The 25,267-nt window shown below is 40.0% G+C and overlaps 1 protein-coding gene across 1 annotated transcript in view; it reads right to left on the reverse strand.

Moving 5' to 3' along the window:
- Window positions 1–7,792: 7,792 nt before the first annotated feature.
- fchsd1.S (FCH and double SH3 domains 1 S homeolog) overlaps window positions 7,793–25,267 on the reverse strand; it is a 77,344-nt gene continuing 59,869 nt past the window's right edge. The window contains exons 10-20 of the mRNA XM_018256231.2: window positions 24,921–25,016; window positions 23,070–23,189; window positions 21,486–21,590; window positions 20,754–20,915; window positions 18,992–19,120; window positions 16,611–16,694; window positions 15,436–15,604; window positions 12,930–13,135; window positions 10,694–10,796; window positions 10,474–10,541; window positions 7,793–8,253 (exon numbers count right to left, since the gene is read on the reverse strand). Of these exons, the coding sequence (XP_018111720.1) occupies window positions 8,188–8,253; window positions 10,474–10,541; window positions 10,694–10,796; window positions 12,930–13,135; window positions 15,436–15,604; window positions 16,611–16,694; window positions 18,992–19,120; window positions 20,754–20,915; window positions 21,486–21,590; window positions 23,070–23,189; window positions 24,921–25,016 (1,308 nt within the window). The 3' untranslated portion in view covers window positions 7,793–8,187. The remainder of the gene's footprint in view (window positions 8,254–10,473; window positions 10,542–10,693; window positions 10,797–12,929; window positions 13,136–15,435; window positions 15,605–16,610; window positions 16,695–18,991; window positions 19,121–20,753; window positions 20,916–21,485; window positions 21,591–23,069; window positions 23,190–24,920; window positions 25,017–25,267) is intronic.

The following is a 25,267-nucleotide window of genomic DNA, read 5'->3' on the forward strand; positions in this document are numbered from 1 at the left end:
GACTAAATGATACTTTACTGCTTTATACGTTTATTTGATATTTTCTCTGGTTCTCTATATTGTAAAGTCAGCTAAATGAGACGTTATCTGCCTTTAAATTCTGTGGCTCTTAAAAGATGTATTCACATACTGGTTCATTCAACACGCCAGTATGTCAGAAATACAACCTATAGTCACTACTAATAACTTGCTGTTGCAGCTTCTCACTCTCTTACCCATGCACGTCTGTTACAGTGGGGTAACTTGATATCACTGGGCCCCACAGCAAATTATTTTTCAGGCCCCCAAAATGTCTAGAAGTGTTTTACCAATATTTATTGAAAATGTACATGAGTTAGGGCCACATAGGGCCCCTATACCTCCTGGGCCCTCCTGCAGCCGTAGGATCTGCTTCTTCTAAAGTTACTCCCTGTTATATTTTGATTTACTACTTGTGTGACTTGATATACAGTATAGTCCATATGACTGTCTTGCACATCATATACGCATCATTGATCTTTTAATAATTATTAGATTTTTTGATATTTTCTAGTTCCAGAAAAAGAACTACTACTATTATTATTGTGGGGCTTTACACTGAATTTTAGGTAACACATCCTCCTTACTTTTCTTTGATACTTTTTTCCTTACTTCATTTCTCACTATGTAATTTCTAGGCAATTATGGTTCATACCATGTTCACAGTGGGTGCTCCACCACAAGCGTTTTGGGTAATAATAAAAAACTAAGGGCAGCATAAAAAGGGTTTCCTGCTGGGTATATAACTGGGTGAATATACCCGTGAAGGCCTTTAATATTCTCTAGGTAGAAAAAGGGACAAATAAGTAGGCCATAGACGTAACAATTACGATCTTTCTTGGAAAAGATCTTTCCAAGAAAGATTGTTAGTTCCAATACACAAGTGTAGAGCTGAATCGTCAGATATACTGGTTTCAACAATAGAATTCTACCTGTATCTGATGACTCAGCACTAACAATGGCCGATGTTTGGGTTCCTTTAAAGGCACCCGATCAAAATTTTCCATCCAGCCCGATCGAAGAGCCGACTGATATCCAAGTCTTCTGCCGATCCTATGAAAATTCATACAAGACAATAGTAAACTGGTATTTAAAATTCAGCCATAGCACAGCACCTCCTCCTGTTGTTTAAGCTTAGGGTGAATTAATTTCTGGAAGTTTGCGTGGCCCCCCTCAGAGCTATTTATTTTATTCTTTGGGTGGATATTTTTTTTGTTTGTTTCAGTAGTGCTCTCTGCTGCCACCAAGTGGCCAACATCTCTCCTATAAATACCTGCTCAGAAAGCCTACTTGTCCTTTATGAAATGGCTGCTCTGAAAGCTCCAGGTAAAAAAAAGAATAAGAACCTGAATTTATTTATTTTATCAGTCACAATCCATTTTTGATTCAAATACAGATATGTTTGTACATGCACCTACACACTCTGCTCATCTGTTTACAGGGGTCTCTGGTGTAGTTAATGCACATGTGCAAACAACTGCAACACAGGCTTCAAACAATGAGTAGGCCTTGTTAAGGGTGGCCACCTTTTCCTAAATTTTTTACCAGCCGGGGGCGTGAATAAAAGGGACGGGCTGTGATGAAAAGGGGGAGGGCTGTGATGTAAAAGTGACAGGTAATGCCATAAAAAGGGGCGGAAGGAGTCAATGGCCAGAAGGAGGCGAACAGTTAAAGGGATTCTGTCATGATTTTTATGATGTTGTTTTTATTTCTAAATAACACTGTTTACACTGCAAATAATTAACTCTACAATATAACATTTCATTCCTGAACCAGCAAGTGTATTTTTTTAGTTGTAATATTGGTGTGTAGGTGCATCTCAGGTCATTTTGCCTGGTCATGTGCTTTCAGAAAGAGCCAGCACTTTAGGATGGAACTGCTTTCTGGCAGGCTGTTGTTTCTCCTACTCAATGTAACTGAATGTGTTGCAGTGGGACCTGGATTTTACTACTGAGTGCTGTTCTTAGATCTACCAGGCAGCTGTTATCTTGTGTTAGGGAGCTGTTATCTGGTTACCTTCTTATTGTTCTGTTGTTTGGCTGCTGGGGGGGGGGGGAAAGGGAGGGGGTTGATATCACTCCAATGTGCAGTACAGAAGTAAAGAGTGACTGAAGTTTATCAGAGCACAAGTCACATGACTGGGGCAGCTGGGAAACTGACAATATGTCTAGCCCCATGTCAGATTTCAAAATTGAATATAAAAAAAACCTGTTTGCTCTTTTGAGAAATGGATTTCAGTGCAGAATTCTGCTGGAGCAGCACTATTAACTGATGTGTTTTGAAGAAAAAAAAATTTCCCATGACAGTATCCCTTTAACGGCAGAGAACCTTTTTCATGGTTGGGCTTCACCTCACAGGTTAAACAGGATTAAAGTGGGGAGATTGGTTTTAATTAGCTTACCCCCAAGCAGTGTAGGCATTAGGGATTAGGGCAAAGTTACACGGCAAGAGGATTATTTTAATTTACTCTTTGCCGTTTTTTGATCGATTCAAATAAAAACTGTACATTTAGTTGGTATGATATACAGGAGATGACATTGTTTATTTTATGGACACATACTCCACTTACACATACTCCACTTCTGTTGTATTTGGCTTTACATCTGACACTCACATTTATTGTTCACCCCCTGGTGGTGTCTAAAGGCAGGGGGGGAGGTCAAAGAAGGATCCTCTGTATTTTCTAAATTCACAGTAACTGTATTCCAATACTTACCTACATTCTGCAGCAGGTGTGTCTGTATGAGAATAGCGAATGCTCTATCTGCTCCACCCCAGCGTATACACATCAGAAGGAATATGGAGACTGGCAAGTGCTAATGTCCAGGTCTGGACTGGGAATCAAAATAGGCCCTGGCATGTCAAATACACAGAGGCCCAACCAGTCCCCCCACAAGCCCACTCCACAGTGACTGTCTATGGCATTTTACAGCAGCCCCTCTGGCATTTGCCTGAACTCACAGCTTGCCAGTCCAGGCCTGCTAATGTGCACACACAGGTGTAATATGTATAAAATATACACAACTACACAAGTTTAGATTCCTTTCCTTATCCCTTGCAGTTCCTTCTATCTTGATAATAACTATTTGTTTCAGAAAAAGAGCATTGAGGTGATTTCTCAGAGTATAATCTCACGTGTGTGTGGGATTCTGTTTTGCTTCTGAAAAAAAAATAATGGCTGTTACTGTATCATTTAGGGTGGGGACGTTTGCATGGTGTGAGCACTGCAGCAAAAGCTGCTCCATCTGCTGTTCAAACATCCTAACTGCAGCCATCACTGCTCCATCTGGTGTGCAAAAAGTAGAATACAGACTGTATTTTCTTAAAAATGTTGATTATATATATAGTATATAGTATTTCAATTAAATTAACTGAAGTTAATTTAAGGTGAACAACCCCCCTTTGATGTATGTCAAGACCAATATTTAGGCCTAAAATTAGCTTTTTAAAGGTTTTATGTTAACTAGGGCCTTGCATACAGTGATTGAGAAAGACCCTTGAACCAATTGTTAATAACTAGTGCTCTAGAAGATTTTTGGGGGGATATCCTCTTTTTGACAGTTATTGAAAGCGCTCAGCAACTTGTTGGCCATACATAAATAAATCACGGAGGTGACGTTGGCTCAGAGCTCAGCTCTAATACTTATGATTCACATTACTTCCAATAAAACATTTATTTGATCCCATTAACTACAAGATTCCTCCTTGGCCCTTTTTAAAACTAATTTATAAATGACATGTTCTGATGTCAGATTGCACTGAATTATAAGAATATAATTTAAGAGACACACACTACTGTAGTAAAGCTTACTACTTCTTTCCCAGCTGCCACTCCAGTCCCAAATTCATCCCACCACTGGATTGCCCACCAGACGGCCCAAACTCACCGGGGCGAAAGGCCACTGCCAGATCAGACCCCCCACCCCCTGCCTGTAGTCCACCAGTGTCACATGCTGAATTTAACAAATAAAGTGGTTATTCTGGGTTTAAGGATGAAATAAGAAAGAAACTGCCAGGTTTAAGGGATGGTAGAGACTCTTGCACTACATTATACAGTGGAAAAGTCACCTTTGCATTTACAGGACCATATAAAAGAGTGGCTTGAGGTGCAAAACTATGGATCCCAGGGGCTCCAATGCTTTATAACACTTGCAAGGCTCTCATGTGGCTTAAATCAGCAACCAGGCCTTCCCAGAAACTCACCAGAGTCACCCTGAGAGAATCAAACCAGCAGCAACCTCCCCACCCCAAGACCAAATGCTTGATGCAAATGTGAAAGGTACAAATGGGGGTTCACAGGTTGTGTTCCAGGGGTAACAGCGGGGTTTATAGCAAACTGTACCACCTACTTAAATGTATAAAAAAATATCTCAGAGTTATGTGACGTGTATAGATGCACTTAGCCTTAGAGTTACCATCTGGCCTTTAAAAATGTTTCATGGTGCCAATGTTATACAGTTAGGTCCATAAATCTTTAGCCAGAGACAACTTTTTTCTCTAATTTTGGTTCTGTACATGACCACAATGAATTTTAAATGAAACAACTCAGATGCAGTTGAACTGCAGACTTTCAGCTTTAATTCAGTGGGTTGAACAAAAAGATTGCATAGAAATGTGAGGAACTAAAGCCTTTTATTAACACAATCGCTTCATTTCAGGGGCTCAAAAGTAATTGGACAATTGACTCAAAGGCTATTTCATGGGCAGGTGTGGGCAATTCCTTTGTTATGTCATTATCAATGAAGCAGATAAAAGCCCTGGAGTTGATTTGAGGGGGGTGCTTGTATGTGGATGATTTTGCTGTAAACAGACGACATGCGGTCAAAGGAGCTCTCCATGCAGGTGAAACAAGCCATCCTTAAGCTGCAAAAACAGAAAAAACCCATCTGAGAAATGGCTGCAATATTAGGAGTGGCAACATCTACAGTTTGGTACATCCTGAGAAAGAAAGAAATCACTGGTGAACTCAGCAACGCAAAAAGAGCTGGATGTCCACAGAAGTCAATAGTGGTGGATGGTCGCAGAATCATTTCCATGGTGAAGAGAAACCCCTTCACAACAGCCAAACAAGTGAACAACACTCTCCAGGAGGTAGAGTATCCATATCCAAGTCTACCATAAAGAGAAGACTGTATGAAAGTAAATACAGAGGGTGCACTGCAACGTGCAAGCCACTCATAAGCATCAACAATAGAAAGGTTAGATTGGACTTTGATAAAAAAAAACATCTAAAAAGGGAGAGGATAGGGCTGGACGGGCTTGCACTACAGAAGGCCTCTGAATGACTGGATGAGAGGCTCAGGACTTAGTGTAATGTGAGCCTGAAAACCTTCTGACATGGCTGGAAGATTTTGCTGGGTGTTTTTACAGAAAATATTTGCCTTGATCTCATCTCTGATGCTTATCCCAGTGATCCACAGCCGTTGCAGCATAGGACCTCCAGAGAGGCAGCAGCAAATACCTAGTTCCCAGCAGCCCTGCTCCCTGTCTAACCTGGTAAGCATGCAGTCTGCTCTGCAAGTCTCTTTGTTCTATACTTACATTATTGGGCGTTTATAATTTTCCTTTCTTTTTCTTTAAATGTGAATTCCCTAAAGGGGTATTTTGTTTTAAAATGAAGTGATGAATACAGTCATGTTCTAACGCAATATGTCTAATTTTTCAATTATTTGCTTTTTTTTGTTCTGCAGTTCTCTGGCTTGGAACTATAAAGGGATTCTGTCATCATTTTTATGGTGTAGTTTTTATTAGTATATTACACTGCAAATAATTCACTCTACAATATAAACTTTCATTCCTGAACCAGCAAGTGTATTTTTTTTTTAATTTATAATATTGGTGTGTAGGTGCATCTCAGGTCATTTTGCCTGGTCATGTGCTTTCAGAAAGAGCCAGCACTTTAGGATGGAACAGATTTCTGGCAGGCTGATATTTCTCCTACTCAATGTAACTGAGTGTGTCTCAGTGGGACCTGGATTTTTGCTGTTCTTAGATCTACCAGGCAGCTGTTATATTGTGTTAGGGAGCTGTTGTTAAGATGTTGGGGAAGGGAGGTGGTGATATCACTCCAACTTGCAGTGCAGCCGTAAAGAGTGACTGAAGTTTATCAGATTCAGAGCACAAGTCACATGACTGGGGGCAGCTGGGAAACTGACAATATGACTAGCCCCATGTCAGATTTCAAAATAAAATATAAAAAAATCAGTTTGCTCTTTTGAGAAATGGATTTCACTGCAGAATTCTGCTGGAGCAGCTCTATTGACTGATGTTTTTTTACTGTCCCATGACAGTATACCTTTAAGGCTACATAGCATTGGTAGCATTTTCCTAGAAGGCAGCGGTGTCTCAAATATTTAATCTTTAATGCCAAAGCTACAAGAGAAAGAATAACAGCCCGTTTGGTTGCAAAGGTGTCAACACACCAACTGATAACTGAAAGCTTCCAACCCGGCTCATCCATTTATGGGGAACTTGTGATGATCTGACAGACAGCAAAGGTTAATCAGATTTCTATTGTACAGGTTAGAAAATCCCAATTGTACAAGCACCACATTGATGCAGTTCTTTCTTGTTGGGACTTCAAGGCCCCCATTATAATTCAGCTGTTGGTCTTGAGAGACCCTAAGATTTTTGGCACAAAGTATTGGTGGCCAAATAGAGTAATGATTTGCCCCTTTTGTCCTAATTTATTAGGTATTAGTATAGACAGGTATGGGATCCGTTATCCGGAAACCTCCAAATCACGGAATGGCCGTCGCCCATAGACTCTATTTTATCCAAATAATCCTATTTTCTTTTAAATGATTTCCTTTTTCTCTGTAATAATAAAACAGTAGCTTGTACTTGATCCCAACTAAGATATAATTAACCCTTATTGGAGGCAAAACCAAACTATTGGGTTTATTTAATGTTTATATGATTTTCTAGTAGACTTAAAGGGGACCCGTCACCCAAAAAAAATTTCCAAATCCTATTTTATCACATTAGTCAAGCAAAATGAACTTAAATTACACTGTATAAATTATTTGAATCTTGTTTCCTTCAGTCTGGGAATTCATAATTATAGCAAGCAGGAAGCAGCCATTTTGTGGACACTGTTATTAAGGCAAGTCTTACATCATCTCAGAATCTTGTTTGTGCACCAGAATGGGGGACCTGATGTCCATCCCCATGCCCTGGTTACACAATTACACGGTAAAGAGAACAGGGGAATGTGTGGAGAGCAGTGACATCTAGGAAGTGCTGAATGGAAAGTGAAAGTAATTGTTTGCCCCGCCTCTATGCCACTGGCATAGAGGAGGGTCAGACAATATTTGATTGACAGCTGAGATTTTTAAATGAGCTTACAACAGCTATGAATACTTTAATAAAAAATAGAAATTGGATTTCATGTTTAATTTGAAAAGGACTTTTATTATACAGCTTTTTGTGTCTGGGTGACAGGTCCACTTTAAGCTATGAAGATCTAAATTATGGAAAAATCCAGTATCCGGAAAAAAACCCAGGTCCCATACCTGAATATTTCAGACACACTGCATTAAGCCTTTTAAATTGAACTCAAAATATTGTAACACACATAAAATACAAAATGATATTTTGAATTCAGTTCAGGTCTTTATATTATATTATAAGGCAATTCTATGAGTGTCCCGGTTTAAATGAGTAAGCTGGAAACCAACGAATGTTTTTTTTTTTTTTTTTAAATACTCAGGCAGCAACTAAGGTATAAAACATAAATAATTTGAAATATATAGAAATAATAATTCATATAAAATGAAAATAAACAAGTTTTACTAGAGAACTGGTGCAAATATCAAGCCAAAACACTTTGTTCCGACCAACTTACTTTGGTAAATACTTTTCATATTTTAGGCAGTAAAATATATCTTACATTAAAGCTAAACAAGAGAACAAAAAACATTCATGGATAGGTTCTCAATAGTGCAAAAAGAAGCATTTCCCTCAAGTCTTATTGGTTCCTGCCCTAGTACTTCAGTCCCGGCAGTAGTTGTGAGGTTCCTGCTTATTGTGCGGTTGCACTCCATCTTATGCTCACACATCTCATACATATTTCCCATAATGCTGTGCGTCTAGACCCAACGGATTACGGATATTTATTTTATTTCATGCCAAAATGCTTCTGGCATCACTACAACGGCAAAAAGTTGTTCAAGGTGAACTTTCTAATCCTCCGGTTTCGGTTGGCTTTGTTGGTGGGGGAGGAGCTGCCCGCATCTACAGAATAAACGAGAAAGGAAGTCTCATCGATGCACAGAATAAAAAAGATGCCACAAGGCTGGAGATTAAATCGTTTTTGCTCCCCTTGCCTTGCTCTGCCCACTTAAAGGAAAACTATACCCCCAAAATAAATACTTAAGCAACAGATATACACTATCATATTAAGTGGCATTTTAAAGAATCTTACCGAACTGGAATATATATTTAAGTAAATATTGCCCTTTTACATCTCTTGCCTTGAGCCACCATTTCATGATGGTCTGTGTGTTGTCTCAGAGATCACCTGACCAGAAATACTGCAGCTCTAACTGTAACAGGAAGAGATCACCTGACCAGAAATACTGCAACTCTAACTGTAACAGTAAGAGATCACCTGACCAGAAATACTGCAGCTCTAACTAACAGGAAGAAGTGTGGAAGCAAAAGACATAAATCTGTCTGTTAATTGGCTCATGTGACCTAACATGTATGGTTTGTTGGTATGTTTGTGTGCACCGTGAATCGTACGATCCCAGGGGGCTGTCCTTATTTTTTTTAAAATGGCAATTTTCTATTTATGATTACCCAATGGCACATGCTATTAAAAAAGTATATTATTATGAAAATGGTTTATTTACATGAAGCAGGGTTTTACACATGAGCTGTTTTATGCAATATCTTTTTATAGAGACCTACATTGTTTGGGGGGTATCGTTTTCCTTTAAGGGCAGAGACACACACTCAGATTTGGGGAGATTAAGTCGCCCGGTGATTAATCGCCTCTTCTTTGGGCGACTAATCTCCCCAAACTGCCAGGGGAGAATGTAAATCGCCGGCGGGATGGCACTGGGAGCGCTTCGTTTTCCGAAGTCACCTTTTGAGGCACCTTCGGAAAACAAAGCACTCAGAGTGCCATCCCGCCGGCGATTTACATTCTAGCCGGCAGGAAGGCAGTTCGGGGACATTAGTTGTCTGAAGAAGAGCAGATTTGTCGCTGGGCGACTAATCTCCCGAATGTGAGCATGTGTCTTTGCCCTAAACGGGAAGACGTTGACTTTCCAGGGGGACAATGATCCCAAACACAAAACTAAAGCTACAGTGGAGTTGTTCATAACAAAGAAACTGAGATTGAACCAGTCCAAACCTCAATCCAACTGAGGAACTTCTGGAATGACCTGAAAATGATACTTACCAATAGCCCCCCTCCAACATGACCGAGCTTGAGCAATAGAGAACATAGAAAGAATAGAGAAACTGCAGGAACCAGATGTGCAAAGCTACAATTGCAACCAAATGTGGGTCTGCCGAGTACTGACTCAGGGAAGCTTAACTCTTATACAACTATATTAACTTTTTTTGATTAATTAATTTTGTGTCACAAAATAAGTATTTTGCTCCTTCCCATGGTCACGTATATGGTGTAAATCAGTAAAATTCTCAATGATATCTATTTAAATTCCACATTGTAACACAATTACATGTTGATGGGGGGGGGGGCAATATTAATGTTAGGTGCGGCAAGTATCATTGCTTAAAGGGGTGGTTCACCTTTAAGATAACTTTTAGTAGTTCTACTTTTCAATTGGTCTTTATTATTTATTTATTTTAATAATTTTTAGACTATTTGCCTTTTTCTTCGGATTCATTACAGCTTTCAAATGGGGGTCATTGACTTAATCTAAAAAAAACAAATGCTCTGTAAGGCTACAAATGTATTGTTATTGCTACTTTTTATTTCTTATCTTCCTATTCAGGCCTCTCCCATTCATATTCCAGTCTGTTGTTCAAATCAGTGCATGGTTGCTAGGGTAAATTGGGACCCTACCAACTAGATGGCTGGAATTGCAAACTGGAAAGCTGTTGAATAAAAAGCGAAATCACTCAAAAACCACACATAATAAAAAAAATGGAGACCAGTTGTAAATTGTCTCAGAATATCACTCTACATCATACTTAAAGGGGTTCTTCACCTTTGCGATAACCTTTAGTATGATGTAGAGAGTGATAGTGAGATAATTTGCAATTTGTTTTAATTTTTTTTATTATTTTGAGTTATTTATCTTTTTATTCAGCAGCTCTTCAATTTGCATCTGGTAACTAGGGCCCAAATTCCCCTAGCAACCATGCATTGATTTGAATAAGAGACTGGAATATGTATAGATGAGGGCCTGAATAGAAGGATCAGTAATAAAAAGTAGAAGCATTCCCATGGTTTAAGGATTACAAGGTCCTACTTACGGGTCTTAATCTTGTTGCTGCAAAGTCTGGTGACCCCTGAGAGCTCTGGGAACCATTTTGTCTGGGATCTGAAAAAGAAGAGAACTCCTGACACAAGAGTTTCCCAAGAATTCTATCACATTAGAAGATATAGACAAGGAAGAGTTTGCCTACAGCATTTTAGTTGTGTGGCATCTGCTTTGTAGTACAAGTCGGATAAACCAGAAAATAAAATAAAAACCTGTAGATGAGTCGGCTGCTGCTCCAGGGAGCGGAGTTGTTTGGCCGGAGAAAGGTGCGAGGGTGGGTGGTAAGAATGGCGGCGGAGCTGGGGATGGCAATTCCTGCAAAAATAAATGTATAGTTGTCACTTACAGGTTCATTTACCAGACTCTCATGCGTATCACTTGCAGAGTAAGCTTTAGTTATATGTAAGGTTTCACACAGTCATTTCTGCACACAAGACAAATAAGGAAGCAATTTAACACCCGCTTTGGTGAATACACAAGTTGCAGAGCACATTTTGCATTTACATGTAAATTCCATCAATTCTGGCACACGGCTTTAAAAGCAGCATTTGCATCCAATACACTGGACGGAAGTCAGGGGACCCTGGATATTAAGGTGTCAGTTACAAGGTTTTCATACATCAATGAAAAAACGCATCAGTTTATAGAGGATCCAATTCTAAAGCTTGTAGAGAAGTGCACTCAATTTTGTGACAATTGTAGCGCTTTGCATTTGACTTGCATCCATAAACGAGCCTTATAACGTTCTTCTAAGCAAAGTTAGGTATCAGCCAGTACATTGAACAGAGGCTCAGATCTCTAACTGCCTCCTAACTATCTCAAATTGGATGAACCAGCGCCACCTCAAACTCAACCTAACAAAAACTGAACTAATCATCTTTCCACCTAAGCCTGGTCCTACTCCCCTATTTACTATCTCTATTGATGGCTCATTAACCCGGTCAACTCAGCTCGCTGTCTGGGGGTAATATTTGACTCTCTCTCCTTCTCTGATTACATTAATACCACTGTCAAAACCCGTCACTTTTTCTTGCCCGATATTGCCAAAATCCGTCCTTCCTTTCACCTGATACGTCCAAGACTCTCATGCATGCTCTCATCCTATCCTGACTAGATTACTGTAACCTTCTACTAACTGGCCTCCCATCTCTCCCCTCTACAGTCTGTACTAAACACTGCTGCCAGAATTATCCTCCTCTCATACAAAAGGGTACAGACCCCTCCGCTGCTGAAGTCCTTATCATGGCTTCTTATAAAACAAAGAATAACGTATAAACTCCTCCTCATAACCTTCAAAGCCCTTCATTCCTCTGCACCTAACTACATCTCATCTCTTGTCTCTCTATATGTTCCTGCCCGAAACCTCCGCTCCTCTCAGAGCAACCGCTTGGTTGTACCCCCCACTACTACTGCTGTTTCCCGTAACAAACCCTTCTCTCTTGCTGCTCCTTTTATTTGGAATGCCATTCCTGAATCTCTCAGGAGAGAATCCTCCTTCAGTGTTTTTAAAACGAAACTCAAAGACTACCTCTGGGAGCACCTGGATAACACCTGAACTGGGAACTGGCACTTATATAACAGTGTAACAAACTGTAACCCACAGCACCTTAATACCCCTCCGAATTGTGTCTGTATGTTACCTTCCCATTTAGATTGTAAGCCCTACGGGGTAGGGTCCTCCAGCCTTTTGTTTACTTGACACTGAGCACTTAATCTGTATTGTATTTTAAATTATGCACTTATTGTTACTTTTTATTTCAATGACTACTTGTTTGTTACTTCTAATTTATTGTTTTGTTGTACAGTGCTTTGCCCTCATGGAGTGCTATACAAATAAAAATATACATACATAATCCAAAATTATGGTGGTTGCACAGTTAGAGAAAGTCCTGGTTTGAAATAAATTTTGCTGTACATAAAAATTAGGGATGCACCGAATCCAGGATTTGGCCTTTTTCAGCAGGATTCGGATTCGGCCGAATCCTTCTGTCCAGCCAAACCGAATCAGAATCCTAATTTTCATATGCAAATTAGGGGTGGGGAGGGACATCGCGCAATTTTTTGTCACAAAACAAGGAAGTAAAAAATGTTTCCCCTCCCCTAATTTGCATATGCAAATTAGGGTTCGGATTCGGTTCAGTATTCGGCCGAATCTTTTGCAAAGGATTCGGGGGTTCGGCCGAATCCAAAATAGTGGATTCGGTGCATCCCTAATAAAAATAAAACTGGCTTCCGTTCTACAGATATAATCAATACCTGGTGCAAAGTAGCTTTACAATTTTTATTTTCCAATGAAAAATGTGTTATACCCGAATCCTGCAACACATTTTGACACTACTATTATAGAATTCTATAGGATAAGGCAAATGACACTACAGGTTCCTTTGATGATCTAATTAGAATAATCCTGGACATGACTATTTTTTAAAGACAGAAATACAAGTTTACTTCGTTGGTCTCTGGAGTTTCCCCCGATAACTCTTCAACTACCAGTGATGGAAAGACTCCCACTCGTCCATTAAATTCTCCCTTCCAAAACCCGTCATCTACACCTCCCTCTTCCTTCCGAATAATCTGGATGATGGCTCCTTCTGGAAACGTGAGCTCTTCTTCACTTTGGCCTTCATACTCATAAAGCGCCCTTGCAAGGCATACTGTATAGGAAGAGAGGTTAAAAGAGACAGTCATAAATATTGTCTACTTATTCTGTATTATGCTACTATGGTGTTTCACTGCCTTCACCTACACTAGCAGACACTACATCAGGTATCTTCTTTGGGACAAAGCCTTTTTACTTTTTCAATAGTTGAAGGTATAAAGACATTGGTTAAAAGATCTCATTGGTATTATCAATTATTCCTATAGTTGTTAGTTAGTATGGCAGATGTCTGTGGCATATTTGGGAGCCCATTTAGAAGGAAGTCTCGGCTCAATTTCTGCATCAGAGCAGGCAGGAAAGCTAATTATCTCTTTAAAGGAGAAGGAAAGCTACAGAGGCATTTTATTGCGAATAGATTAGCTGCAATAGTGCAAGCTAGAATGCTATATTTATGTAGAATGTTTTACAATACCGGAGTTAAAAGCTCTAGAAGCTCTCTGTTTGCTTAGGATAGCAATTGCAGTATTAGCTAGGTGTGACATCACTTCCTGTCTGAGTGTCTCCCTGCTCACTTATAGCTCTGGGCTCAGATTACAGCAGAGAAGGGAGGGGGAAGAGGAGCAAACTGAGCATGCTCACGCCCGGGGCAAGGAGGTTTAAGCTGAAAACAGTAAGTCTGATACAGAAGCCCATGTGTACACAATAGAAGGAAAGGAATGCTGTGTTTCTTTTGACAGAGGACTCAGAGCAGCATTACTTTGAGGGTTTACTGGTGTATTTAGGCGGACCTTTCTGATAAGGCTTACTTAGTTTTATCCTTTCCTTCTCCTTTAAAGAGAGATTCAAGTTTCCTTCTGTTTTGTTATCCCTAGTATCTAGAAACAGTAGTATAACTAGTGTCAGCCTTGGCAGAGTTCAGTGTGTGCACCCATCCTCCTTCCTTTATTATGGCTCTGGTGGGTCCCAAGGGGCGTTGGCCCAGGTGCAAGGCCCCCCAGTATTTATGCCTCTGCCTAAGATGTTCCCAACTTTCCTTGTAATTTTTACTCTTGCCTGTGTAGCCACTTTCTCTCAGTGTCTGGCCACAGTATTTTTTTTTTTTTTATAACCCCCAAGAGGCCTACTACTTTAAAAGCCCTTATAATTCCATTGAAAGGCTATAAGAAGACAATATTGTGCCAATTGAATTCATTTTCTCTGCAATATCAACGTTAATAAGAGTCAACAGAACTGTGTGTAAATTGCATCAATGTGAATGATGGCATATGCTTAAAGGGGAGGCTCAACTTTTGGACAGTAGAGCTAATTTAATAGCCTAGGTCATAAAAAAACATTATTGTAACACATTTATTACTTTAAATGTTTCCTTTCAGAGATACATACCATAGAAGCAGTGGATCAGCACTGCTAAAACTCTCTCAGCTCGCTCTTCTGTTATGGGGTCGGCAACACGCTCACAATCAGAGACTTGAAGGGGGCCCACATGGGTCATATCTGTTGCTTCTGAGCTGAATGCTGAGAATCAATTGCAAACTCACTAAACAGAAATGTACCGTGTGCCCCCCTTCAAGTGGCTGACTAACTTAGCGTTAGAGAGCTGAAAAGCAGGAAGTAGTGTTCTGGCTATTATTTAACACATTCAGTCACTCCAGCCTTTATACATTACATTTTTGGCTAACTATATTAGAAACATTTTTTATTTTGCATAATCTATTTACCCAGTTTTTATTTTTACGGTTGCTTTAAGGTGTCCATAGACATAACAATTCCGATCTTTCTCGGAAAAGATCTTTCCAAGAAAGATTGTTCGTTTCAATCTACGTGTAGAGCTGAATCGTCAAGATATACAGTAGAATTCTACCTGTATCTGACGATTCAGCACTAACAATAACCGATGTTTGCTTCAAAGGCACCCAATCAAAATGTTCCGTGCAGCGCGATCGATGAGGCAACCGATATCCAAGTCTTCTGCCGATATTGGTCGGCACGTTTCCCACCATACATGCACCGAATATCGTATGAACATAAGTTTCTTACGATATTATCTGTGCGTCTATAGCCACCATGTCGTCGATCCCATAACAGAAGAGAGAGCCAAGGAAGTTTTACAGCTTTTATGGTATGTATCTCTGAAAGGAACATTTAAAATAATAAAGATAAATTACAAAAAGGATTTTTTATGACATGGGCTGTTAAAATGAGCACTATTGTCCAAAAGGTGAACTTTCCCTTTAACCTTGTATAAGTTTAGGAATGCATGTCTTTTGAAGAAATCTCTGCTTATGTAAGAACTACACAAACTAATATATGAACTTCTAAATGATGCAAAAGCACACAACTTTGCATTAAACTGACCTCCTGTTTGAGTCCAGTCCATTTCCAGTATCCCAGTAAGCTCTTTATTGGTGCCGCTCTTGTGACTTGTATCTGTCCAATTAGCAAGTTTCTGGTTCACAGCAGAATGATTTATTATAGTAATATACTTCTCTGGCACATATCCAACTTGCCCACTCTTGTTCCGAGCCTGAAATTCAATTTGGGTAAGTACAGATTAATACCGGAGCATTTGCTCTTAGTCACAAATGTTGTAAGAGACACATGGTGGCCCTAGTTGTGATCCATGGTCTCCATACTTGCCTGCCTCAGGTATCAAACACACACTTATTACACTTACACATTTTTTCTAGGGGAAAGAGGCTTTCACACACTCACAGCAGACACACCTGCACCATACACACAATCCAAAAAGTACACACAATTTTTTTTTTCTTTTTAGGATTTATGCCTTAAAGGAGAACTAAACCCTTACATTAAATATGATTTAAAATGCCATATTTTATATACTATAAAGTTTCAGCTTGTCAATAGCAGCAATGATCCAGGGGGTCACCATCTTGGAAAGTGTCTGTGACACTCACATGCTCAGTGGGCTCTGATTGGCTGTTGAGAAGCTAAGCTTAGGGCTCGTCACTAATTATCCAGCAGAAAATGAGCTTCCCTGGCTGTAATATAAGCTGATGCTTCAGGTTTGCTGATTATTAAATTCTGATGCTAATTGCACTGGTTTCTGTGCGGCCATGTAGTAATTATCTGTATTAATTACTAATCAGCCTTATATTGTGACGTTTCTATTCTATGTGTACTGTATATTGTGAGTGGGTCCCTAAGCTCAGTAAGTGACAGCAGCACAGAGCATGTGCAGTGAATCAGCAGAAAAGAAGATGGGGAGCTACTGGGGCATCTTTGGAGACACAGATCTTTACTGCTAAAGGGCTGTGGTTGCCTTGGGCTGGTACAGAAGCACAAAACACAATGTACAACATTTCTAGCTACTTCTTTAGTTAAGCTTTAGTTCTCCTTTAAAAGGGTTTTATTGTTTAGTGTGACTATTTTTTTTTTGAGCAATATCATTGCATGTAATTTCTAACAACAAAGAACATACAGCAAATGTTCAAGTGCAACTAGGGAGCCAATTCTTTATTAAAGGCTAACTAGGGTTGGGGAACCCACAGCTAGTATTCCTTTCTTACCTTAACCCATTCTTCTACATCACCATCTTCAATGACCTCCAGTTGTTCTCCTTGAGTGATGGAAAGCTCGTCGGACTGTGAAGACTATGGATAGAAAACAAGAGTTTCTGTTGCCAAAAATGTGCAATTTGTAGACGGAAAACAATACACATATTCAGAAATTCTTTTTTCTTAGGTAAGTTTGTCACTAGCCCAACGCCTGTTGAACAAGGGGTTATAGTTGCAGAATCTGCCACTAACAATATGCAATATATACTATCGCATGCGGTAGAGTCCTGCAGCGGGTCGGGTTGAAGTTCTGGGTGTGGGTATAGACGCGGGTCGGCGGTTCTGGGGGTTCTTCTCAATAACGATTTTTACTCCTTTTTTCTGATCACGCCTACTTCCGATGAGGTCACTTCCAGTTTACAATGAAAGCACTTCCTGATTCTTGGTTGCGGATAAGGTACTTGTGGGACGGGTAAGCGTGCGGGTTACAGGTTCCAAAAAATGGACCCGCGCAGGACTCTGGCGTGCGGATAGTTAAATAATAATTAAATCCTACATTAATCATTGCCTATTTTGGCTTCTAGTCGGCTTGTCAGCCTTTCCCGAGCACTTTCACCTAGGTTATAGACATATCTGGCCCTCTTTGGGTTCCAATCATTGGTATTGTAATGCGAGATCGTGTCCCATCCGTTATCGGAGAGTTTTCTGGGGCACAGAAGAAGTAAACAAACCTTTTTACACTATGAAACTTTGTGGCCGTGACCTTGAGTGGGTGTGGCTATAGGGGAGTGGTCAAAAAGTGTGTGAATTCCTTTGCGCCTGGAGTTTTGTATCTATCCCTGGATTGCACTTTAAAAACCTGGTAACCTAGGCAGATCTTTCTCACTATACATACAACAGAAACGGTGTTACCTATAGATTATTATTATTATTATTGTTATTATTAACATGTATTTATATAGCGCCAACATATTGCGTAGCACTGTAAAGAAAATGTGATTATACAACTAAATCACATGAATTATATACATAGAATATATGGAGTAACAAACATCACAATCAATACAGGTACAAAAAGGTGAGGAAGGCCCTATGCATAGGCATACAGTCTAAAGGGAAGGGAGTAATACACAAGGTGTGGGAGTGGGCAAGATCAAATTAAGTGGGTGAGAAATGTGGTACTGTATGTGGTGTTGCGTTTGGTAGTTAAGCAGAGTGAGGGTAGGCTTCTCGAAAGAAGTGCGTTTTAAGAGATCTTTTGAAAGCAGAAAGGTTGGGAGAAAGTCGGACAGAGCGTGGGAGGGAGTTCCAGAGGAGGGGTGCAGCCCTTGCAAAGTCTTGAATGCGAGCATGTGAGGAGGTAATGAGAGAAGAGTTGAGTAGCAGGTCAGTAGAGGAGCGTAGTAAGCGGTTGGGTGAGTATATAGAGATGAGTTCAGAGATGTAGGGTGGGGCTGAGTTATGAAGTGCTTTGAATGTCAGGGTCATTAATTTGAATTTGATTCTGAAAGGTAACGGAAGCCAGTGCAGGGATTGACAGAATGGCGATGCAGACAGAGGAGGAGCGGTTGCTGAGGTGTATGAGCCTCGCAGCAGTGTTCATTATGGACTGGAGAGGTGACAGTCTCTGGAGGGGAAGGCCAATTAAAAGAGAGTTACAGTAGTCTAGACGTGATATGGTGAGAGAGTGAATAAGAATTTTGGCAGCATCTTGGGTGATAAATGATTGTATTTTGGATATGTTCCTTAGGTGAAAGTGACATGATTTAATAAGTGACTGGATATGAGGAGTGAATGACAGGGCAGAATCTAGGATAACCCCAAGGCACCGGGCCTGGGGAGAGGGGGTGATAGTGGAATTGTTAACTATGATGGATACTTCCGGGATGTTACTGGTGTTCGTTGGAATTCAGGAATATTCCAAGTGACAGCCTTACAACATAAGTTTTAAAAGCCTTTTCTGGGTACAGCAACATTTCAAGCCTAAACTGCTCTTCCTGAAGCCTGACAAAGAGATGCATAGGCTTGAAATAATTCTTTAATAGAACACAGACACCATGTGATTGTAACATTACGGAATCTAATATCTGAAGGCCTTTCTATTTAAAGTAGAGTCCTATTAATACATGTAATTATTTGCTGCTGAATTTGTTTTTCCTTCGTAATAAATACATAGTACTTGATGATGAGATTAATCTAGAATAAATCCAGGTTTATAGGAAAAGAAATTATCTACAATTTAAATTCAAATTACGTTAATCCGTATAGGCCATGGTCTGAGGATTCCAGATAACAGATCCCAGTACATACACTGCCGCTGCTTGATTATTTGTGATTACCTAGTTCGGTAATATACAGCAGGCTCTCAGCTTCTCTCCTCATGGGAAAATTACCTGGTAACTGTACAAGACTTGACAAGGAAAGGGATACGGACGCGAGCCACTTAAGTTCAGGCTGGATTCTTCAAATATATCACCGTTGTCATCACAGTCTTCAAAGTCTGTGAAATCAAATTCATCCATCTATAAAGAGAAAACTATAGCGCATTAATAAAAAAAAAGATGAAAATTAGTTTTTTTTTTTTTTTTTAACAGATGCAGTTAAAAATGTATTTTATAATGTTTATTTTATAAAAGAATGTAGCTTCTGCCTACTCTACTAGTCTCATACTATATGTATCTATGAAATATAGGTGGGCCCTTTGAGGTAAATCTAGGGTGTAGAGCGCCCTTAAAGGGGTTGTTCACCTTCCAAATCCCTGATTTTCATTTAAAGGGATACTGTCATGGGAACAAAAACATTATTAATGAAAAAAATGAATCAGTTAATAGTGCTGCTCCAGCAGAATTCTGCACTGAAATCCATTTCTCAAAAGAGCAAATAGATTTTTGTATATTCAATTTTGAAATCTGACATGGGGCTAGACATATTGTCAATTTCCCAGCTGCCCCAAGTCATGTGACTTGTGCTCTTATAAACTTCAATCACTCTTTACTGCTGTACTGCAAGTTGGAGTGATATCACCCCCTCCCTTCCCCCCCCCCAGCAGCCAAACAAAAGAACAATGGGAAGGTAACCAGATAGCAGCTCCCTAACACAAGATAACAGCTGCCTGGTAGATCTAAGAACAGCACTCAATAGTAAAAACCCATGTCCCACTGAGACACATTCAGTTAAATTGAGAAGGAAAAACAGCAGCCTGCCAGAAAGCATTTCTCTCCTAAAGTGCAGGCACAAGTCACATGGCCAGGGGCAGCTGGGAAATTGACAAAATGTTAAAATATAAAAGATGGAAAGTAACTGAAAAAAAGTCTTAATTTCTGGTGAACAATCTGAAAACTCAACTGAACAAAGTGTTCTGCTCAGTAGGGCCAAAGATAACAAATGTATTTACTAAATGTATCAATTTAGAACAGTTAAATCGTTGGCGACACCGCCCCCCTCCCAGAACTAGAGTCCTGCAGCGGGTCGGGTACCCGCGGGTTACCTGCAAAAACCTGCGGTACCCTGCAGGATGCGGGTAGAAGTTCCAGGGTGTGGGTTTAGACGCGGGTCGCCGGTTCTGCTGGGGTCGAGAGTCTTCTCAATAGCGGGTTTTATTCCTTTTTTCTGATCACGCCTACTTCCGATGATGTCACTTCCAGTTTACAATTTACAACAGTACTTCCCGATTCTTGATGGTCAGCGGGTCCGGGTTGCGGATAAGGTACTTGTGGGTCGGGTAGCGGGTAAGAATGCGGGTTTGGGTTGCAGGTTCCGGGTACGGGTTCCAAAAAATGGACCCGCGCAGGACTCTACCCAGAACTGCTTTAGAAGGTGGAAAATTAAACTTTACACTTTAATACTAGTCACAAATAGAAAATAAAAACTAATTGAAAATGTCTCTATTTCTGGGGAACTGTATGAAACCAACTGAACGGAAAATAAGTGTTTGAAGGTGAACGACCCCTTTAAGATTTACACTTCAGTTTCATTTCTTCTACATTTATTATACTTGTAGAGGATCCACTCCCGTATCGTTAATTTAAGCTTAGAATTACATTTCCTTTCATTATGCAAACAAAGCTGTACTGTTTATGATATACATTCCCTTCTAGAAATGGGAAGTTATAGAATTACAATACGAGAAATAAATGGGTTTAAAAGAGACATTACTGTTGGTGACAATTCTCCATTGGACATCCTGGCTTCACTCAGCCGTCTTTCCTGCTCAAGTTCTTCATTCGCCTGCATCATGGCACCCGAGAGCCACGTGTCTACATCTACACCAATCTGACGCAAGAGCTCCACCCTGGCATCGGCCTTCACCTTACTGACCTAGAGAAAGAATGAAAGGTATGTCTACTAATGGTAAAATCACATTTATTTATACACAGCATACGTATTTTCACAGATTGAAAGGAAACCAGGAAAATCTCTCTCTCTGACTTGCAAGAACAATTTGCAGTTTTTTCTGAACGGGTTACACCAGGGATCCCCAAACTTTTTGAACCCGTGAGCAACATTCAGAAGTAAAAGGAGTTGGCGAGCAACACAAGCATGAAAAATGTTCTTGGGGTGCCATGTAAGGGCTGTGATTGGCCATTTAATAGCTGTATGTGGATTGTCAACCTACATTGAGGCTCTATTTGGCAGTACACCTGGTTTTTATGCAACTAAAACTTACCTCCAAGCCTGGAACATCCAAGGGGTTGGAGAGAGCCATGTTGCTCACCAGCTACTGGTTGGGGATCACTGGGTTGCACCATGTCTGATGTGGTGTAAACCATGATTACACACCATGCCAAACATGTAACTTTCTAAATACTGCAACTACTAACTTTTAACTGGTGCTTTTAGGGATCAAGATGGACTTAGTAAAATCACAAGTAAGTAAAAATAAATTACCTCGGCTTTCCTCACACTTTCCTTTACTTCCTCCGTCTTTAATTCCATACTGGAAAATTCTTCTTCAGAGGCAGTTGCCCTTTTAGCTTCCAACCTTTGCAGGACCTAAACATAACGAGAGAAAATAGCTGAATAGCAGGTTCTACTTGAACTCTTAATATGTCAATATATATGGAGGCCGCAATAAAAATACAGTACAAGTAATTTGGGGAACAAAGCTTTATATTTGCACAGGACAACGTTTAGAATGGTAGTCAGTGTGGCCACACATTTAGAGGCTTACATGTAGGTATATGTATGTGACTAGAGACAAGTGCAGTAGACAAACACGGGAAAATATTTGTTTACTGTACATGCGCAAGTCTAAAAGGAACGCGGCCCAGGGGAAAATTGTAATTAACGAATTAACATCCCCAGTGATTTACAGTTTCCTTGTCCTTGAAATGTGCCCTTATGTAAAATCCAAAGGCAAGTCTGCGAGATGCTTTGTTCAAAAGCAATTATTCTGACATTTTCCATGACAATTTGGCGATGAAGGCCATTATTTCATTTTGATATGAAACCTATCACACCTACTACTAAATCTTTGTCTATAAAATGTATAGACAAAACGAAAACCCTCGCTAATTATAATTAAGGACTATTTCTCTAGGATTGCCCCCCATTCAAGAATATCGGACAGTTCATGTTTTATTTGTGCACATTATCCGACGGATACAGAGAAACGCTCCCTTTCATGGAAAGCTAAAAGCTGCCTAAGGATATTTGCTTTATAGCACAGACTAGTGAAGTAAAGGAGCTTTCTAAAATGTGTTTTATGATGGCAATGCTGGTGCAGTGTAGTACTTTGTCTCAGAAGCAGCATTTTAGCTAGCACAGCAGTAAAAAGTTATACAAAGCGGTCTAGCTGGAAATTAATTGTTTCTATTTATTTGCTGGTAACATACTATGCACTAGGCAGCAATTTTACTGAAATTAATGAAGGCCTGCAAACATTGAGGGGCCGATTCCCTAACTTCGAGTGAAGGATTCGAAGTTAAAAAACTTCGACATTTTTTTTGGGCTACTTCGACCATCGAATGGGCTACTTCAACCTTCGACTACGACTTCGAATCAAAGGATTCAAAGTAAAAATCGTTCGACTATTCAACCATTCGATAGTCGAAGTACTGTCTCTTTAAAAAAAAACTTCAACCCCCTAGTTCGGCATCTAAAAGCTACCAAACTCAATGTTAGCCTATGGGGAAGGTCCCCATAGGCTTGGCTAACTTTTTTTGATCGAAGGATATTCCTTCGATCGTTGGATTAAAATCCTTCGAATCGAATGATTCAAAGGATTTTATCGTTCGATCGAAGGAATAATCCTTCGATCGTACTTTCTGCCCTAAATCCTTCGACTTTGATATTCGAAGGATTTTAGTTCCTAGTCGAATATCGAGGGTTAATTAACCCTCGATATTCGACCCTTAGTGAATCGGCCCCTAACTCTTATGCAAGGTTCTATTATTCAGCAAACCTTACAATACAGTACAGCATGAGATTTACTGTATATTATGTTGCAGGAACTTCATTTATTTAACTGACCCGCTCCCCGTGGGTTTTCAGTTTATAATCTCGCGCAGCTCTGCTTGTCCATCTTCGTGCCTCCTTATCCAGCACACTCTCCACATTTGGGCCTTTGGTGAGGGATTCCAGAGTGGACACCTGCAGAGCAGTTACCAAGAGAAAACAGAAAGTTAAATATACATCAGAGTGGCAGCTGGATTGTCCTTGCCAATAATCTACCAGTTAGACAGGAGGCTCTGAAAATTAGGTCACGATACCTACATCTAAATTCGAAATGAGGGGCAAATTCACTAAGGCGCTAATTCGCTAGCGTTTGTCATTTCCGCTACTGCGCAAATTCACTAACGAACGCTGGCGTAGTTTCGCTAGTGTTACTTCGCAACCTTACGCCAGGCGAATCTTCGCTAGCGACGAAACTACGCAAATTCACTAACTTGCGCAGTGTACTGAACGCTACCTTTTACGCTAGACTTCCTTCGCCACCTCAGACCTGGTGAAGCGCAATAGAGTAGATAGGGATTGTTTAAAAAAAGTCAATTTTTTTTCTAAGTCCCAAAAAACGCTGGCGTGTTTTCTACATGATGGCTGATAGGCTGAAAAAGATCGAAAATTTTTTGGGGCTCCCCTTCCTCCCCCCTACATTTCCTGACTCATGGCAACTTACCTAGACAGTGGGCACATGTGTAGGGCAAAATAAAATTTTTATTTGCTGATTTGAAGGTTTTCTAGGCATTTGTAGTGCTGATACGTATTCCTCCATTGAAATTTGAATTTCGCGCCGTATGCAAATTAGCCTTCGCTAGCGCAACTTCGCTTTATATAGCGAATCAACGCTAGCGCAACTTCGCAACCTTACGCTACCCCTGTGCGCAACTTCGGATTTTAGTGAATTTGCGGAGCCCTGGCGAAACTACGCCTGGTGAAGTGTGGCGAAGTGCGGCGAAGTTACGCCTGGCGCAACTACGAATCTTAGTGAATTTGCCCCTGAGTGTTTAATGGTTGATTGTCTTAGGAGAAAAAAATGAAAACATATAAAAAACAATCCACAGTGATAAAGGTAGTGTAGGCTAGAGACATCCTATCCATTGCCAATTTGCAGTGCACCTGACTGTAGTCAAGGGGAAGGGTAATATCACAGAGGAAAGTAGTGCAGACAAAGCTCTCCATGTCATAACCTTTATTAAATCTAGTTGGGGCTAAACTGTTAATATATTAATTTTCCCATTTGAGTCCATAAATACGGCTGTCTTGTTGCTAATGATATAGTTAAAGGGGTGGTTCACCTTTAAGTTAACTTTTAGTATGTTATAGAATAGCCAATTCTAAGCAACTTTTCAATTGATGATCATTATTTATTTTGTATAGGTTTTTAAATGATTTGCCTTCTTCTTATGACCCTTCCCAGCTTTCAAATCTCATATCTAATAACAAATGGACTGTACGGCTACACAGTTATTGTTATTGCTACTTTTTATTACTTGTCTTTCTATTCAGGCCCTCTGCTATTCATATTCCAGTCTGTTATTCAAATCAGAGCAAGGTTGCTAGGGTATTTTGGACTCTAGCAACCAGATTGCTGAAATTTCAAACTGGTGAGCTGCTGGATAGAAAGCTAAACAACTCAAAAACCATAAATAATTATGGATACAGCGAATCCACTATTTTGGATTTGGCCGAATCAATCTCAAAAGATTCAGCCGAATACCGAACCGAATATGAAAATTAGGGGTGGAAGGGGAAAGTATTTACTTCCTTGATTTGTGACAAAAAGTCATGCTTTTTACCTCCCCGCCCCTAATTTGCATTTGCAAATTAGGATTTGGATTCGGTTCTTTCCTTCTTAGATCATCTTTAGCCAAATGCCCATACCTTATCTGATCCTGCAGGCTGGAATTTTTGTATTAAAGTGGGGGAGAAAAGGTTGGTGTCTTTCAAGAAAAGCTGAAGATTTTGCTGCCGAGATACCTGTAACCAAAGAAGTAAGTAAAGAATCAGTAACGCAAAACCTCACTTAGGGGGTGTAAAATAGGTGTCAATGATGTACTCTATTTATAACAGCACATCACATGAAACATAAAATACAGTGTTAACTTTTTAGATCATAAACACAGTGTGGCCTCCTGAGCCAAATGCAAAAGAAGAAACTGCACAAGGGTTTATTGAGAGCTAAACAGCCCACTGACTATTTATACCAGTGATCCCCAACCAGTAGCTCA

Source organism: Xenopus laevis, chromosome 3S (assembly GCF_017654675.1).
Source record: "Xenopus laevis strain J_2021 chromosome 3S, Xenopus_laevis_v10.1, whole genome shotgun sequence".
Taxonomy (NCBI): Eukaryota; Metazoa; Chordata; class Amphibia; order Anura; family Pipidae; genus Xenopus; species Xenopus laevis.